A 14,104-nucleotide genomic window follows, 5' to 3' on the forward strand; every position below is an offset into this window, starting at 1 on the left:
TGGCATTCACATCTCTCCTGTCAGTAGTGACCTTGTAGAAATCACATCCTCTTCAGGTCCAATTTTAAGGGTCTGGTGTGCTGCAATGTCTTCCTGCCATGTCCTCCTTTCGCATTCATAGTCGCTTGCTGTCAGTCGTTCACTGATGCTCTGTCTCTCCTTCCTCCATTATTGTTGTTGTTGTTGTTGTTGTTGTTGGAAAACAGAGCATGCACAGCATGCAGCTAAAACTACACAGTGATCACTTTAGTTTAGAATATATTCATGCTCTGTATTGTCATAGCTGTACAGCAAAAAGACAATTTCATAATACTTTCCCCTCCCATTTTGCTTTAGGTGATGCTAGACTTAGGCCGGAAGCTAAGAAAAGACTTCTGAATTATGTGAAAGAAGAGCCTCACGATGCCAATGGCTATTTCAACTTGGGCATGCTTGCAATGGATGACAAAAAGGATGTAGAGGCAGAAACCTGGATGAAAAAAGCCATAAAGTTGCAGCCGGGCTTCCGAAGCGCTCTGTTCAATTTGGCCCTGCTTTATTCCCAGACTGCAAAGGAGTTGAAAGCTTTGCCGGTTCTGGAAGAGCTGCTGAGCTACTACCCTGATCATACCAAAGGTTTGATCCTGAAGGGAGACATTTTGATGAACCAAAAGAAAGATATACGGGGAGCTAAGGAGTGTTTTGAGAAGATTCTGAAAATGGACCCTAACAACGTACAAGGGAAACACAACCTTTGTGTGGTTTATTTTGAGGAGCGGGACTTGATCAAAGCGGAGAAGTGTCTGGTGGAGACTCTGGCCTTAGCGCCGCATGAGGAATACATCCAGCGTCACTTGAGCATAGTCCGAAGTAAAATTGCTTTGCTCGGTACGGGAGAAGCAGCTACCATTCCCGTGGAAAAGACGGCAGCCTCGGAGGGAGGGAAAGCTCCACCTGAAGACTTGAAAGGGGCAAAAAATGAGAACTTGAAAGCGGCCAAAAATGAACAGAGGAGTTCTCGGACCACAAACAGTGACAGCAACAAAGGGCAGGCGAAGCCCAAGAAACAAGGGGAGAAGAACACCACAGACAAAGAGACAAAAAAGAAGTCTACAAAAGAAATCAAAGACATTGAGAAGAAAAGGGTTGCCGCTCTGAAGAGACTAGAAGAGATTGAGCGTATATTAAATGGTGAATAATTTCTTGGGAATCCCTCCGGTGCCGGAGGTTCTTTGCACCTACTTCCGAGGTTCTGTGCGCGTGAGCGTCTTATGTTCAGTCGGTATGACTACTAGGCAGCTTTTGAATTTGGAAAGAATACTGAAACCATATCACCTTTTAAAAAAGAAAAGCAGGAGAAGGCTGCTCCTACTACACAAAGAAAGAATGCGTCATAAAAATAATGGATTTTAAGCTAATGTTTTTGGTTTAGGGTTTTGAACATAGCTGACAGCATGAGGATTTTCCAGGTACAGCACCTGCAGTTCTAATGCTGCTGTTGAGAACCGGCAGGCCGACTCACAGGAAGCAAGCCCTGCTGAACTCCAGTGGTGCTTGCTTCAGAGTAAACCTGCTTAGGTCCAGGCAATCAGGAATCGTCAGTTCTTCGTGTCCTCTAAAGAACTGTCAAGTGCTAGAAGGCAATTTTTTAACAGGGGTACCTCAGGTATGATGGCTTCCAGGCTGACTGTAAGGGAAATTCACTGGTGCGAATGATTTAGGAACGCAGCTTTCGTTTGGATAACTTTCTTTGCTTGGGTTTATTCATCAAGTCATTGGTGATTTTTATAGGTATTAAGTTATGCACCATACAGTCCATTTCTACATACACCCTGGAATTACAGGCATTCCAGAATGTGTTGAAGGTTAACTAGGAAATACCACTCATATTATGTATGTGCATGCATGCATTTTGTAGTTTTTTTCAGTCTTGCACAGATCATATTAAAGGTGCAGTGGTCCCCAAAGCCGGGGGGGGGACATCCCTGCAAAAACCCCACAGAGGATTGTATTCAACAGTGTCACTCAGTTGACGATAAGGGTTTCATCAGTGGAGCAGAGAGAGAAGCAATTTTTAACTGTTTCCCTTCCCCCTAAAGCCCTACCCTTGTGTCACCCACTGGGGTTTGCACTGGGAGGGGAGATTGCTGAAACTTGCTTGCCTTCCCAGTCTGCCTTACTCCTAGCTGAGTGGCTCCACTGAATATTATTCAAGCTTATTGAAATTCCCTGCGTCTTATGCTATTTATTGCAATCCTATGGTGCTCTTACATTTTAGAAACAAATGTGATTGTTTCTGAACAGCCCCCTGGCATGCTGTAGGGAATCACTTTGTGCGAATCCAGTGTGGAAATTTTTGTAGGTTTTCTTCCCCCCCCCCTTTGCTTTTCAATTAAGCAATATTTGCGGGGCATCCTGTGCTTTTAAGTTTCTCACAAATTGACTCCCTAAATTTTATGGATGGCAAAACATCACTACTTATTATTATTATTATTATTATTATTATTATTTTGCAGTCACTGTAAATGTGCTTTAACTTTTTGACATAAACCAGTGCTTGTCTGTCTGCTGTTCAGGGCTGTTCTGCGGTGATTAAGGTTGCAACCCTGCGCTCACTTCCTTGAGAATAAGCCCCACTGGACTTAATTGGGAAGATCCGTAGCTCAGTGGCAGAGCACATCATTTGCATGCAACAGGTCTCAACCAGCCCCTAACAGCTGTAGGGCAGGCTGGAGAAAACCACTTCCCAGGACACTGGAGGACCACCTGATCAGCCTTCCCCAACCTAATGCCCTACAGGTGATTTTATACTACAGCTCCCATAATCCCTGGCCATTGGTCATGCTGACAGAGGCAGATGGGAGCTGTAGTTGAAAACATTTGGAAGTACCAGACTAGGGAAGGCTGTGCAGTAAAAGGACTTCCCGGTAGGAGAGAGCATTCAACGTGTGTGGATCATCATGTGTCCATAAAGCAAACTGTGATGATCACACAATGTATATTCCGTTTGGAAATGATGTGTAATCTCCAGATTCTTCATTGTTTCCAACCTTGAAAGGCTGACTTCTGGTTTAATTGCTAGCACACTAAATGTTTCACTTTTCATGACAAAAGTCCTAGGGCTTTTAATTAAATATTTATTCAGTCTGCTAAGTTTTCAAATGGTTTCCACTAACAACATTGTTTTTCTAAAATGAGTTAACCCAATTCCTTATGTGAAACATGGATTTGATAACTTCTGCATTTTATATTGGCTATGCATTCCCACCCCCCCAATCTAAATATATTGTTGGATTGCCTAAAAATACATATATACTGATTTTTGTTTTGTTTTAGTGTGAGCTCTTCAGTATGTTCAACACTGGGAAGTCAAGAGTAATTGACACAAGCAATCAATTTTCATCTTGTATTTAAATTTATCACATGAAATACCTTGGAATTAATTTAGTGCTTAGTTTAAGCTCTTGAACACTCAGGATGGTTTTTGTTTGTTAGTTTTTTGGGAAAAGGGCAGCCACAAGACCAGACCCAGACAGCTTGTGCACACCCAAAGAAGGATTTCAACTTTTACCATATCACAAACGGCATCTCAAGTTCCTGCAAGTGCAACAAAAAATCCTATGCTTTGGAAGGAATAAGAACAAAGGGCAAATGCAACCAGTCATTCACATCTAAAGTATGACCACAAAACACAACAATAATACATGTATTTCTTAATCCCTGGTTAAGAATACCAGGATTCCATGTGTCAGTGACTTTTCATTCAAAGTAAGCAAGAGGTGGTTTAGGCATCTGGAAGCTGGGCTTTCATTTATTCAAAATATAGTTCAACTGATACATACTTTCAGAAAGCTGTGGTTGAAGCTGTGTATATACCATATACACTGCTTCAACCACAGCTATAGAATAAACACCAACAACTGGGAAACACTGGCCTGCGAGCGCTCCAATTGGAGAACAGTCTTTACCAAAGATGTCATGGGCTTTGAAGACACTCAAACTGAGGATGCAAGGGAGAAATGTACTAAGAGGAAGGCATGCTTGGCATACACTCACTGTGATCAACTCCCGCCCAGAAACCAATGTCCCCACTGTGGAAGGAAGTGTAGATCCAGAATTGGCCCCCACAGTCACTTACGGACTCACTGTTAAAACCGTGTTTATGGAAGACAACCTTACTCAGCTATGAGGGATCACCAAAGAAGAAGAAAATACCACACCAACAGTTCATTCTTGGAAGCAAAGTTTAGTGAAGTGAGGCCTTGTATGGTCAAGTGACCACTCCACCTGGCTTTAGTATTTGGAGTATCTCTGCTTAGAAAACATTGTCTACACAGCCAGAGAAGGTAAAAAAGACCATCTCAAAAGGATCTGGGCAATGCCTATGGATGTGGGGAGCCCGTGGTCCTCCATCATCTTTGGCCGCACTGGCTGGGAGTTGGAACGCAGCAACATCCCTAGCCTAGGCAAATCTCATATGACTTATCACATGATAGGCCTTTGATGCACAGAGCTACAATTCTCTGAGTTTCTGGGGAAGAGGTATTGCTGCTAAACCACTCTGAGAACTGTAGCTCTGTGAGGGGAACAGGTGTCTCCTCACAGTTTTCAGCATCCTTAACAAATGACTGTGCCAAGATTCTTTGGGGGAAACCATGTCTGTTTAAAGTAATATGATACCACTTTAAATGTGTCAAGCAGATGGACCGCCAGTCAGGTTTCAACCCAATAATTGTATGCAATGCCCATGTTTTTCGGCATTGCAAATATATTGGGGGGGGGAGTGCCTTATTCATCTTCAACAACCTTCAGCACCTCTGGGATGAGGTAGGCAATGAGTCTTCCAAACTCACTCTGTGTGTGTGTGTGTGTGTGTGTTTAAAGAAAGTTTCAACTTCAGTCTTGATAGTCTTCAGTTTGGCTTTAAAAAATATCAAACTCTGATCTGAATCACTGTACCTTCAAAGGTCCCTTTTTCAATGGATGGCTTAACCCCAAAGCTTCCTTTCCTTTATGAACACATTTTCGTTCTCTTGCTTTTTACTCACCTGCCCAATGTAGCAAATTTCAAGAGGAACTGTGCAATCAAAACTCTACAACTTTTATGAATGATCAGACCAAGGATCAGTGAAAACCTCTGTTATTAATATCTTAACTATAGCTGTATTCAGACCCACATTCTGAAGGTTTAGCTGCAGATGAAGAAAGGGCATGCGTACAAGCAAGTTCCACCCCCCAGAATCCCAGGGCTGCTCTTACAATCTTTGCATGATTGGCACAAAAGTATAGACTGGGTTTTAAACTGTGTTTAATCGAACACGCTTAAAAACCTGCCCACAAGCAGAAAATCTGACTTATCAGAGTTTTGAATCATGGGAATTTCTAAACTGAGCACCCTTAAAAATCATGTCCAGACCTTGGTAGTAATTGTACAAAGGTCTGAAGAGCAGCCTAGGCATCAGGATGCTAGGGGCATGGCTTTTATTTGCTCCTCTGCACCACCCCCAGATTAACCTTTTATGTGCTCCGGCAAATATTTGAACATCGCTTATGTCATCTTGGTTTTTACAGTGGTCAACAGCATGCCATCCATTATTGGTTTGATTAGAATGCTAGCTTCAAGGGACACACATGAGTCTTTCCCACCTACTCGATTCATCCTCACAACAATCCAGTGAATTATGTTAAGTTAAAAGACTCTGACTGGCTGAAGGCCACCCTGCAGGCTCCATGCCTGCATGAGAATTTGACCCCGGTTCCCAGTCCAACATTAACCAAAATATCGCACCACATAAAATTCAAATAAATCGTTTGAATTACACTGGTGAAATCTTATTACAATACTGTACCTGAGTGCAGCAACAATCTGTCTTGCAACAGCTTGCTTCCACTCTATAACCTTCGTGGCACATGCTAGAGCAGGCATCCCCAAACTGCGGCCCTCCAGATGTTTTGGCCTACAACTCCCATGATCCCTAGCTAACGGGACCAGTGGTCAGGGATTATGGGAATTGTAGTCCAAAACATCTGGAGGGCCGAAGTTTGGGGATGCCTGTCTAGAGGGTGGATTGCAAGACCTGCCATTTTCCTCTTATAGGCTTATGTGTTTTCTTACTGCATCCTCAAGAGGTCTATTTTTGAATGTTCAACAAGGCTTTCCTTGGAACAAAAGGCTATATTAGAACAGGAAAAAGATCATGGCAAAGCATCAACAAAGCTCTTCAAACGACGCAAATTCATTTCAATTTATCAGTACACTGCTTTGTAGTTATAGTTGTCACTGTGTCAGGGAAAATCTAATTCCAGCTAGCTCATGGAATCTTTTCACTTTCGGTGGCCTTCCATTGTATGCTTTTATAAACCTATGTTTTTTAAAAAATGTATCACACTGACTGCCTTGATATACCTGGAAGGTAGTCCAGCTGAACTCAGACAGGCTTATTTCTGACTAGATATGCATATGATTGCTTGGTAAGGCTAAACTTCCCTGCATTAGCTGAAATTTAGTTCCACGTGTGTTCTGGGAGGATAGATGGACAGTGAGCTAGAGAACATACTAAAGGCATATGCAGGATTATGCCTCTGCAGGTAGCTGTGAACCCAGGCATATGCACTGTGTTGTTGGATGAAAGGGAACTGTGAACATTGAACCATAATAACAGACACAGTGCAGCTTGCATCTACGCAGAATGTCGCTTTTGTGCCCATCAACTTATGAAGAGCTGGTGTATTTTAAGCTGTGATGACCAGGGTACCTATATTTGTAGTTCATTCATGTGCACAATAGGGGAGATTTTGGGGAGGAAAGGATCACAATTCTAGGAAGTAGCATACTGTACGTGTGACTTTTGGTTTCTAAATATTTTAAGAGCATTCTCACCTTTGTTTTGTTTTGTTTTGTTTTAATTATTGGTAACTGCAGTGTAGTTTTGATGCCATAGCTTTTCTTAACAATAGCCTTTGTCAAGGCAGCAATGAAATGCTTAAATATAAAATCTACAGTGAGTGAAAGCGCAGTTCTTATCAGTATTATTTGTTGCTAGAAATGAATGCATTTTCCCCTCAAAATAGATGTGGGAGAGCAATGAAGCTGAAATAAATACACACACACACACACACAATTGAAGTTGGTTTTTCTGTGCAGTGTAGCAGCTTCTGGTGTGTGGGTGTATCCCTGTGTATCAGCTCAGAAACCAGCACCCATTTTGTGCCAATTCTAAAGCATTTAATGACTTCTCTACAATTGTTTAAAAGCGTGTACCCCCTCATTAGCAGTCAGCAGAGGTCTGAATATAGTAAGTGCAGAACTGCAGGGTTGTGAGTGACTGGAGGAAGCAGGAACTTATTCTCTAAAAGGTACAAAATTAATGGAGATAGGGGGAAACTATGTATAGTTAAGGCAGTGGTGTGCCTCACTAAATTACTGCACGTCAAAGAACTGATAGATAAAAATGATTAAGCATTGTTTGTTTCATGACCTCACCAACAATGCAACATCGATGCAATGCAAATAGTATAATTATTCCTGGAAAGAAAGTGAATGTGTGAGAGAGAGGGGGGGAGAGGGAGAGAGAGAGAGAACACACAGGTGCTGTTTCTATGGCATGTGTAAAGGGTCATGTTTTTAGCATCCCCATCTACCCTGTTTCTCCTAAAATAAGAGGTAGCCATAAAATAAGCCGTAGCAGGATTTTTAAGCATTCAAGGAATATAAGCCACACCCCGAAAATAAGACATGGTGATAGGCACAGCAGCAATGCCGGCCGCGGCAGGAGGAGGAGGAAAAAAAATAAGACATCCCCTAAAAATAAGCCATAGTGGGGGGAGGAGTTTGTGGGGGGAAAGTATAAGACGGTGTCTTATTTTCGGAGAAACACGGATAAGCATAAACAGGAATATATTCTCCTGGAATACACCCAGGAGACTATAGCAACTTTCCTCAGCTCCATCCAGCCCAGCCAATGGTCTGGGACAATGAGAGTTGCCATCCAAAATTTACGATAGCTGGAGTGCCACCTGGCTGAAATCTTATACACACATTGAGCTGAGACTAAGTCCCATTGAATTTCATGGGATTTACTCCTGAGTAGATATGTATAGGATTGCACTTTAAGATTCCATTGGCAGCCCAAATTCAGGCACCAGAGACCTGGAAATGTCCACTAGTCTCACTCTGCTCCATCTTTCCCCAAACGGAAATTTCAACAAGTCTGTCAGCTCCTGAGAAGCTGTCAACAACCATCTCACCTAGGTATTGTGTGTCCCAGGGATGGTTTCATCTCCATTCCAAATGCCATAGAAATGGATGCTCATGGCACTGACAAAAGTGTCACTGAGGACCTGGTGGACACTTTGGGTCTGTTATTACATTAACTGCTGTCAGCTCTTCTCACTATCCCCCCCCATGCTTTCTACCACTGCATGGCAGGGGTTTGCTAATTGTGCAAATGTATTGCAGATGCCTCATTTCGAGAGGTGATGAGACCACTGTTTCACAGTTTGGGTGACTTATACGCTGGACTGAATGGTGTTTTTTCTCACTTCAACATTAATAAAACCCAATCCAAGGGGGAATGGCGATGACAGACTCCTAAATGCAACGCAGCAGCGGCCAAGTCTAAATGTGCTAATGGATAGTTTGTTACTACCTGCCAGACTAAATTGCTACCAGATGAGGCGGCTCTTAAAATTCAGTTTTATTAGTGTGATAGCAATGGCATAAAATTTAAGCTACCGGGATGCATAACTCTACTTACTGGAACTGGAGCTGCTGGCTTGAATTGTGGTTTACTTGGGGACACCTTCCCAGTCTTTGTTTTGTGTGTTTCCCAAAAAGATAACCCTCATCCAGTCCCACCCAGGATTCAGGAGAACTTTCTGATGGTAAGAGCAGTTCAGTCGTGAAACAGACTCCCTCAGAATGTAGGGGACTCTCCTTCATTGGAGGTTGTTAAGCAGAGGTGGAATGGAATGCAAAATTCAATGTACAGGGCAGTATTTATTTTACAGACCTGTGGATTCACTGTATATATGCAGGTTGTAGCTTTGCATATCATCTGCCACCTGGACAGCTCCTTCAGCTTTTACTCTTATTTTCCAAGCAAGTGTTTAGCCCAGGCATCCCCAAACTTCGGCCCTCCAGATGTTTTGGACTACAATTCCCATCATCCCTGACCACTGGTCCTGTTAGCTAGGGATCATGGGAGTTGTAGGCCAAAACATCTGGAGGGCCGCAGTTTGGGGATGCCTGGTTTAGCCTCCAAGTTTGAAAATGTGCAAATTCTGAAAAGTTCTTAGGTGTGATCCTCTTGTATATTGTTACGGATAGATGTAGGAGTGAACATCTCCTTGTAAATGTAAACAACTAGGCAAGGATCTAGGCAAGATCCTTCTTTATGTGTTGACGCCATTTTATTTTTCATTTCATTTTTGCAAGCGATGGAATAGCACTTTCCCATCAACAAAGGACTGTGGGCTGTTATGAAAATGAAGTGCTGCCTTAAGGAAAGATAGATCTTTCAACTGAGAATTTAGGTTGCCTTAGATTCCACTGCAGGGACAGGACGTGCAGGGTATAAATAAGTAAATACAACGTTGTTCTAACATCAAAGCTATTAAAAACAATGCAGACACACAATAAAATGATGTAAAAGCACTGTAACAAGTAACAATGTCAGGAAGCAATGACATCATTCGGCTATGAGAGTTAATCCAGTTTACTATGTAACCACTCAAAGGATTGGTTTTTGCGATCTCTGCTCTGCTGGGTACAATGGAGGAGTGGATAATGCTTGCGTTCACTCCATGCATTTGATATAATGTTTGATATGAGTGTAGCTCATATACTGTACATCAGATCAGGTCCGTATTTAGGTTTGATGAGGCCCTAGGCTACTGAAGGTAATGGGGTCCTTTATATATCCAGCTGTCCTTTGTCAACAACAAATTGTCGCTGTTTTTTGTGTTGGATATATGATGGTCATTTATGGACCTAATAGGTATCTAAAGCCATTTGCACATAACAAAATATGTATTTTATCAAAGTAATTGTTGAACTGAAATACAATTAAGAAGAAGTATATAATTAGTGATAGGGATATTTTAGGGAGCAGGCTAGCAGGCGGGGGCCCATTACTTACATCATAGGAGCCTACACAGCACACAAACACTGTTGCTGTATGTAGGTTTTAATTTATTTGTTTTTTATCTTCTATTTTGGAAATGTACATCCAGGTGTTTTTTTTCCTTTAATTTTTTTGGAGGCCCTCAAGAGAGTGGGGCCCTAAGCTATAGTTTGTTTAGCTTATACGTAAATCCAGCTCTGCATCAGATGCTGGAACCATTTAACCACAGCAGACCCTCTTTCTCAGTACCATCTAAGGATAGAGAGCTAGTTCATGAATATAGCATGCAGTGCTCTGCCTAAGCTGAACAGTTGCTGTGGATCATTTTCTCTGATTTATTCCATTCTTTGTGAAGAAAATTGAGTTTGTTCAGACTATTCAATGTCATTTCTACTTGATCTGGGAAAGAGGAGCAGGGACAATATAATTTACTACTGTTACCTCATTTTAGAGAGATGAGGTCTGCATGTACAAATCCATTTAAACGGGAGCACTTTGACTTCAGCTGATTTAGACAGAGAAGCTGTCTTTAAGTATTGTGGCTGGTTGATTTGGAAGTGAAATGCAGGAGTCTGTTGTTCATCGAGGTCACAGCTTGTTAAGAAAGTAACGCTGCAATCCTTGAATTCAATATGACTCACTTCTGAGCAGGCAGGCATAGGAAAATGCTGCCAATCTATATTCTGCATAGATTACAGAACCTTAAAAACTTTGGCTTAGATCCTTGATCAACTAATAATTTTTAGATATCATTCATTATTCCTTCTAGCAAAACTGTTAAGCTTTGCTGAATAGATTTGCTTTTTTTCTGATCTTTTCACTTGGAATGCCTTAAAAGATTCTGGCATACACTGGAATCACACATGTAGGGACAACAGAGCTGTAAAAATGGCCTTATTGGAGCAGTGCATGTCAGATGAATTGTCTTAAAAGTCTGCCCAGCAGCAGTTGGTGACCATCGGGTCTGGCGGGGTGGGAGGCAGGGATGCCAACAGTAGGCGGAGCCTGGGCAAATGACGGGCAGAGCCAAACAATTCCTTCCTACTGAGTTCTGCAAGGTCAACACGGAGACCGAGGAGGAGAAAACTAATAGCCACTGTCATTCGCTGGACTGGATGCCACATCAGTGTTAGGAAAGTGTGTGTGTACACATACATACATACACACACACACAGAGAGAGACAGACAGACACGTGTGCACATACACATTTCAAAAAATCCAGATGCCCCTTCTAAAGGTGTAGCAAAATAAATCCTAATTAGATTGGAAATAAAACTGTACAACATTGGCACAAATACTTTGTGAACTTCAGCCTGGCAGAAAGTTTTCTTGCATTCTTTTCTGTTGCGGTGGGTGATGGGAAGGCCTGGGTTCTTCTGAGGAGATTGTGAAAAGCATCAGAGGAAGCATGTGCCTCCTAATGACCTCTAGTAACCTGTAAAATGGAAGTAGAATCATAGAGTTGGAAGGGACAATGGGGGTCATCTATTCCAGTCAAAAACCCTGTAATGCAGAAATCTTTCACCCAATGGGGGCTCGAACATACAATCCTAAGATTAAGAGTCTGAGGCTCTACTGACTGAGCTATCTTGTAGATCTGCTTTTTGGAAAGGATTAACTATGCTGTCCCTTTCCCTCCGGTTATTCATTTCTTCTGTCTAGGACAGGCATCCCCAAACTGCGGCCCTCCAGATGTTTTGGCCTACAACTCCCATGATCCCTAGCTAACAGGACTAGTGGTTGGGGAAGATGGGAATTGTAGTCCAAAACATCTGGAGGGCCGAAGTTTGGAGATACCTGGTCTAGGATCTCCAAGGACAGGTTTTTCTAATGCTAGGTGTGCATCTTGTGTTAACCACCTATTAGGAAGGTCACTGGGGGTGTAGTTCTTTGAAAATGAATTTGCATGACACTCCCCACATGATAGAGTCAACAATTACCGCCCAGTCAGCCTGACATCAATACCAGAAAAGATTGTAGAGCAGATCATTAAGCAAACGGTCTGTGAGCACCTAGAAAGGAATGCTGTGATCACTAAAAGTCAGCATGGGTTTCTGAAAAATAAGTTATGTCAGACTAATCTGATCTCATTTTTTTGACAGAATTACAAGCCTGGTAGATGAAGGGATGCTGTGGATATAGCCTATCTTGATTTCAGCAAGGCCTTTGACAAGGTGCCCCATGATATTCTTGTAAAGAAGCTGGTAAAATGCGGGCTAGACAATGCTACCATTCAGTGGATTTGTAACTGGCTGACTGACTGAACCCAAAGGGTGCTCATCAATGGCTCCTCTTCATTCTGGAGAGTAGTGACTAGTGGGGTGCCACAGGGTTCTGTCTTGGGCCCAGTCTTATTCAACATCTTTATCAATGACTTGGATGATGGGCTTGAGGGCATCCTGAGCAAGTTTGCAGATGACACCAATGTCATACCCCAGAGGACAGAATCACACTTCAAAATGACCTTAATAGATTAGACAACTGGGCCAAAGCAAACAAGATGAATTTTAACAAGGAGAAATGTAAGGTACTACACTTGGGCAAAAAAATGAAAGGCACAAATACAGGATGGGAGACACCTGGCTTGAGAGCAGTACATGTGAAAAGGATCTAGGAGTCCTGGTAGACCACAAACTTGACATGAGTCAACAGTGTGATGCAGCAGCTAAAAAAGCCAATGCAATTCTGGGCTGCATCAATATGAGTATAGCATCTAGATCAAGGGAAGTAATAGTACCACTGTATTCTGCTCTGGTCAGACCTCACCTGGAGTACTGTGTCCAGTTCTGGGCACCACAGTTCAAGAAGGATATTGACAAGCTGGAACGTGTCCAGAGGAGGGCAACCAAAATGGTCAAAGGCCTGGAAACAATGCCTTATGAGGAACGGCTTAGGGAGCTGGGTATGTTTAGCCTGGAGAAGAGAAGGTTAAGGGGTGATATGATAGCCATATAGAGGAGGGTGAAAGGTTGTTTTCTGCTGCTCCAGAGAAGCGGACATGGAGCAATGGATTCAAACTACAAGAAAGAAGATTCCACCTAAACATTAGGAAGAACTTCCTGACAGTAAGAGCTGTTCGACAGTGGAATTTGCTGCCAAGAAGTGTGGTAGAGTCTCCTTCTTTGGAGGTCTTTAAGCAGAGGCTTGACAGACATATGTCAAGAATGCTTTGATGGTGTTTCCTGCTTGGCAGGGTGTTGGACTGGATGGCCCTCGTGGTCTCTTCCAACTCTATGATTCTATGATTCTATAGAGTATTCAATTCAATTCAATTTTATTTGCGGTCACAGACCAGCTCACATACAGAATCAAAAATCATAAAACTCAATGGTGTAGCATTAAAATTTACACGGCAGGGACGGTACACATGTATATATTACTGTATTTAGAATATGTAAATTAAAACTGGGTCGCTAAAATATAGCCTAAAATTGCCGTTGGGGGGCCTTGATCATTGTGGTGACACCGCTTGTTCCCTGAGTTTTATGGCGGTCGCACAAAATTTGGCTACTTTTATCGTAATCTCAGGGTCCTTATCTTCTACAAGGAATTTTAGGCATTGGGATGCGGACTCATTTGAGAAATTTTGCCTAACAGGAGAAATGAAAACCCGGCGTATGTCACTGTAGAAACGGCAGCGTAATAAAACATGGGAGGCAGTTCCTACCTCCGACATACTGCAGGGGGCATGATAGAGTATCTGCATAATCTATTTTACTATCTATCCCAACTTTATTAAAGGACAACTTGTTGTAATGTGCTGCTGCAAATCAGTAAGAATGACACAACTTGTACTAAATACATGTCTGAACCCTCCACTCAAAAAACAGCTCTTTGGTTATCGTGGCAATGGTTTCAATTTATGGCTCTGGCAGACATAAGACATTATGTAATTGTGATGTCTGTCACATGTGATGCCAATGTTCAAATGAAATGAGGAGAGTTAGTGAATCTGAGAGTTGGTTTCTCAGATGAGAAGGTATAGGCTGGCTGCTGAAAT

General features: G+C 42.3%; 1 protein-coding gene across 1 annotated transcript in view; it reads left to right on the forward strand.

Annotated features, from left to right (window-relative positions):
• TMTC3 (transmembrane O-mannosyltransferase targeting cadherins 3) overlaps positions 1-7,520 on the forward strand; it is a 41,457-nt gene extending 33,937 nt beyond the window's left edge. Inside the window, exon 15 of the mRNA XM_035127794.2 lies at positions 337-7,520. Coding sequence (XP_034983685.2) covers positions 337-1,178 — 842 coding nt within the window. The 3' untranslated portion in view covers positions 1,179-7,520. The remainder of the gene's footprint in view (positions 1-336) is intronic.
• Positions 7,521-14,104: the final 6,584 nt, after the last annotated feature.

Source organism: Zootoca vivipara, chromosome 10 (genome assembly GCF_963506605.1).
Source record: "Zootoca vivipara chromosome 10, rZooViv1.1, whole genome shotgun sequence".
NCBI lineage: Eukaryota > Metazoa > Chordata > Lepidosauria > Squamata > Lacertidae > Zootoca > Zootoca vivipara.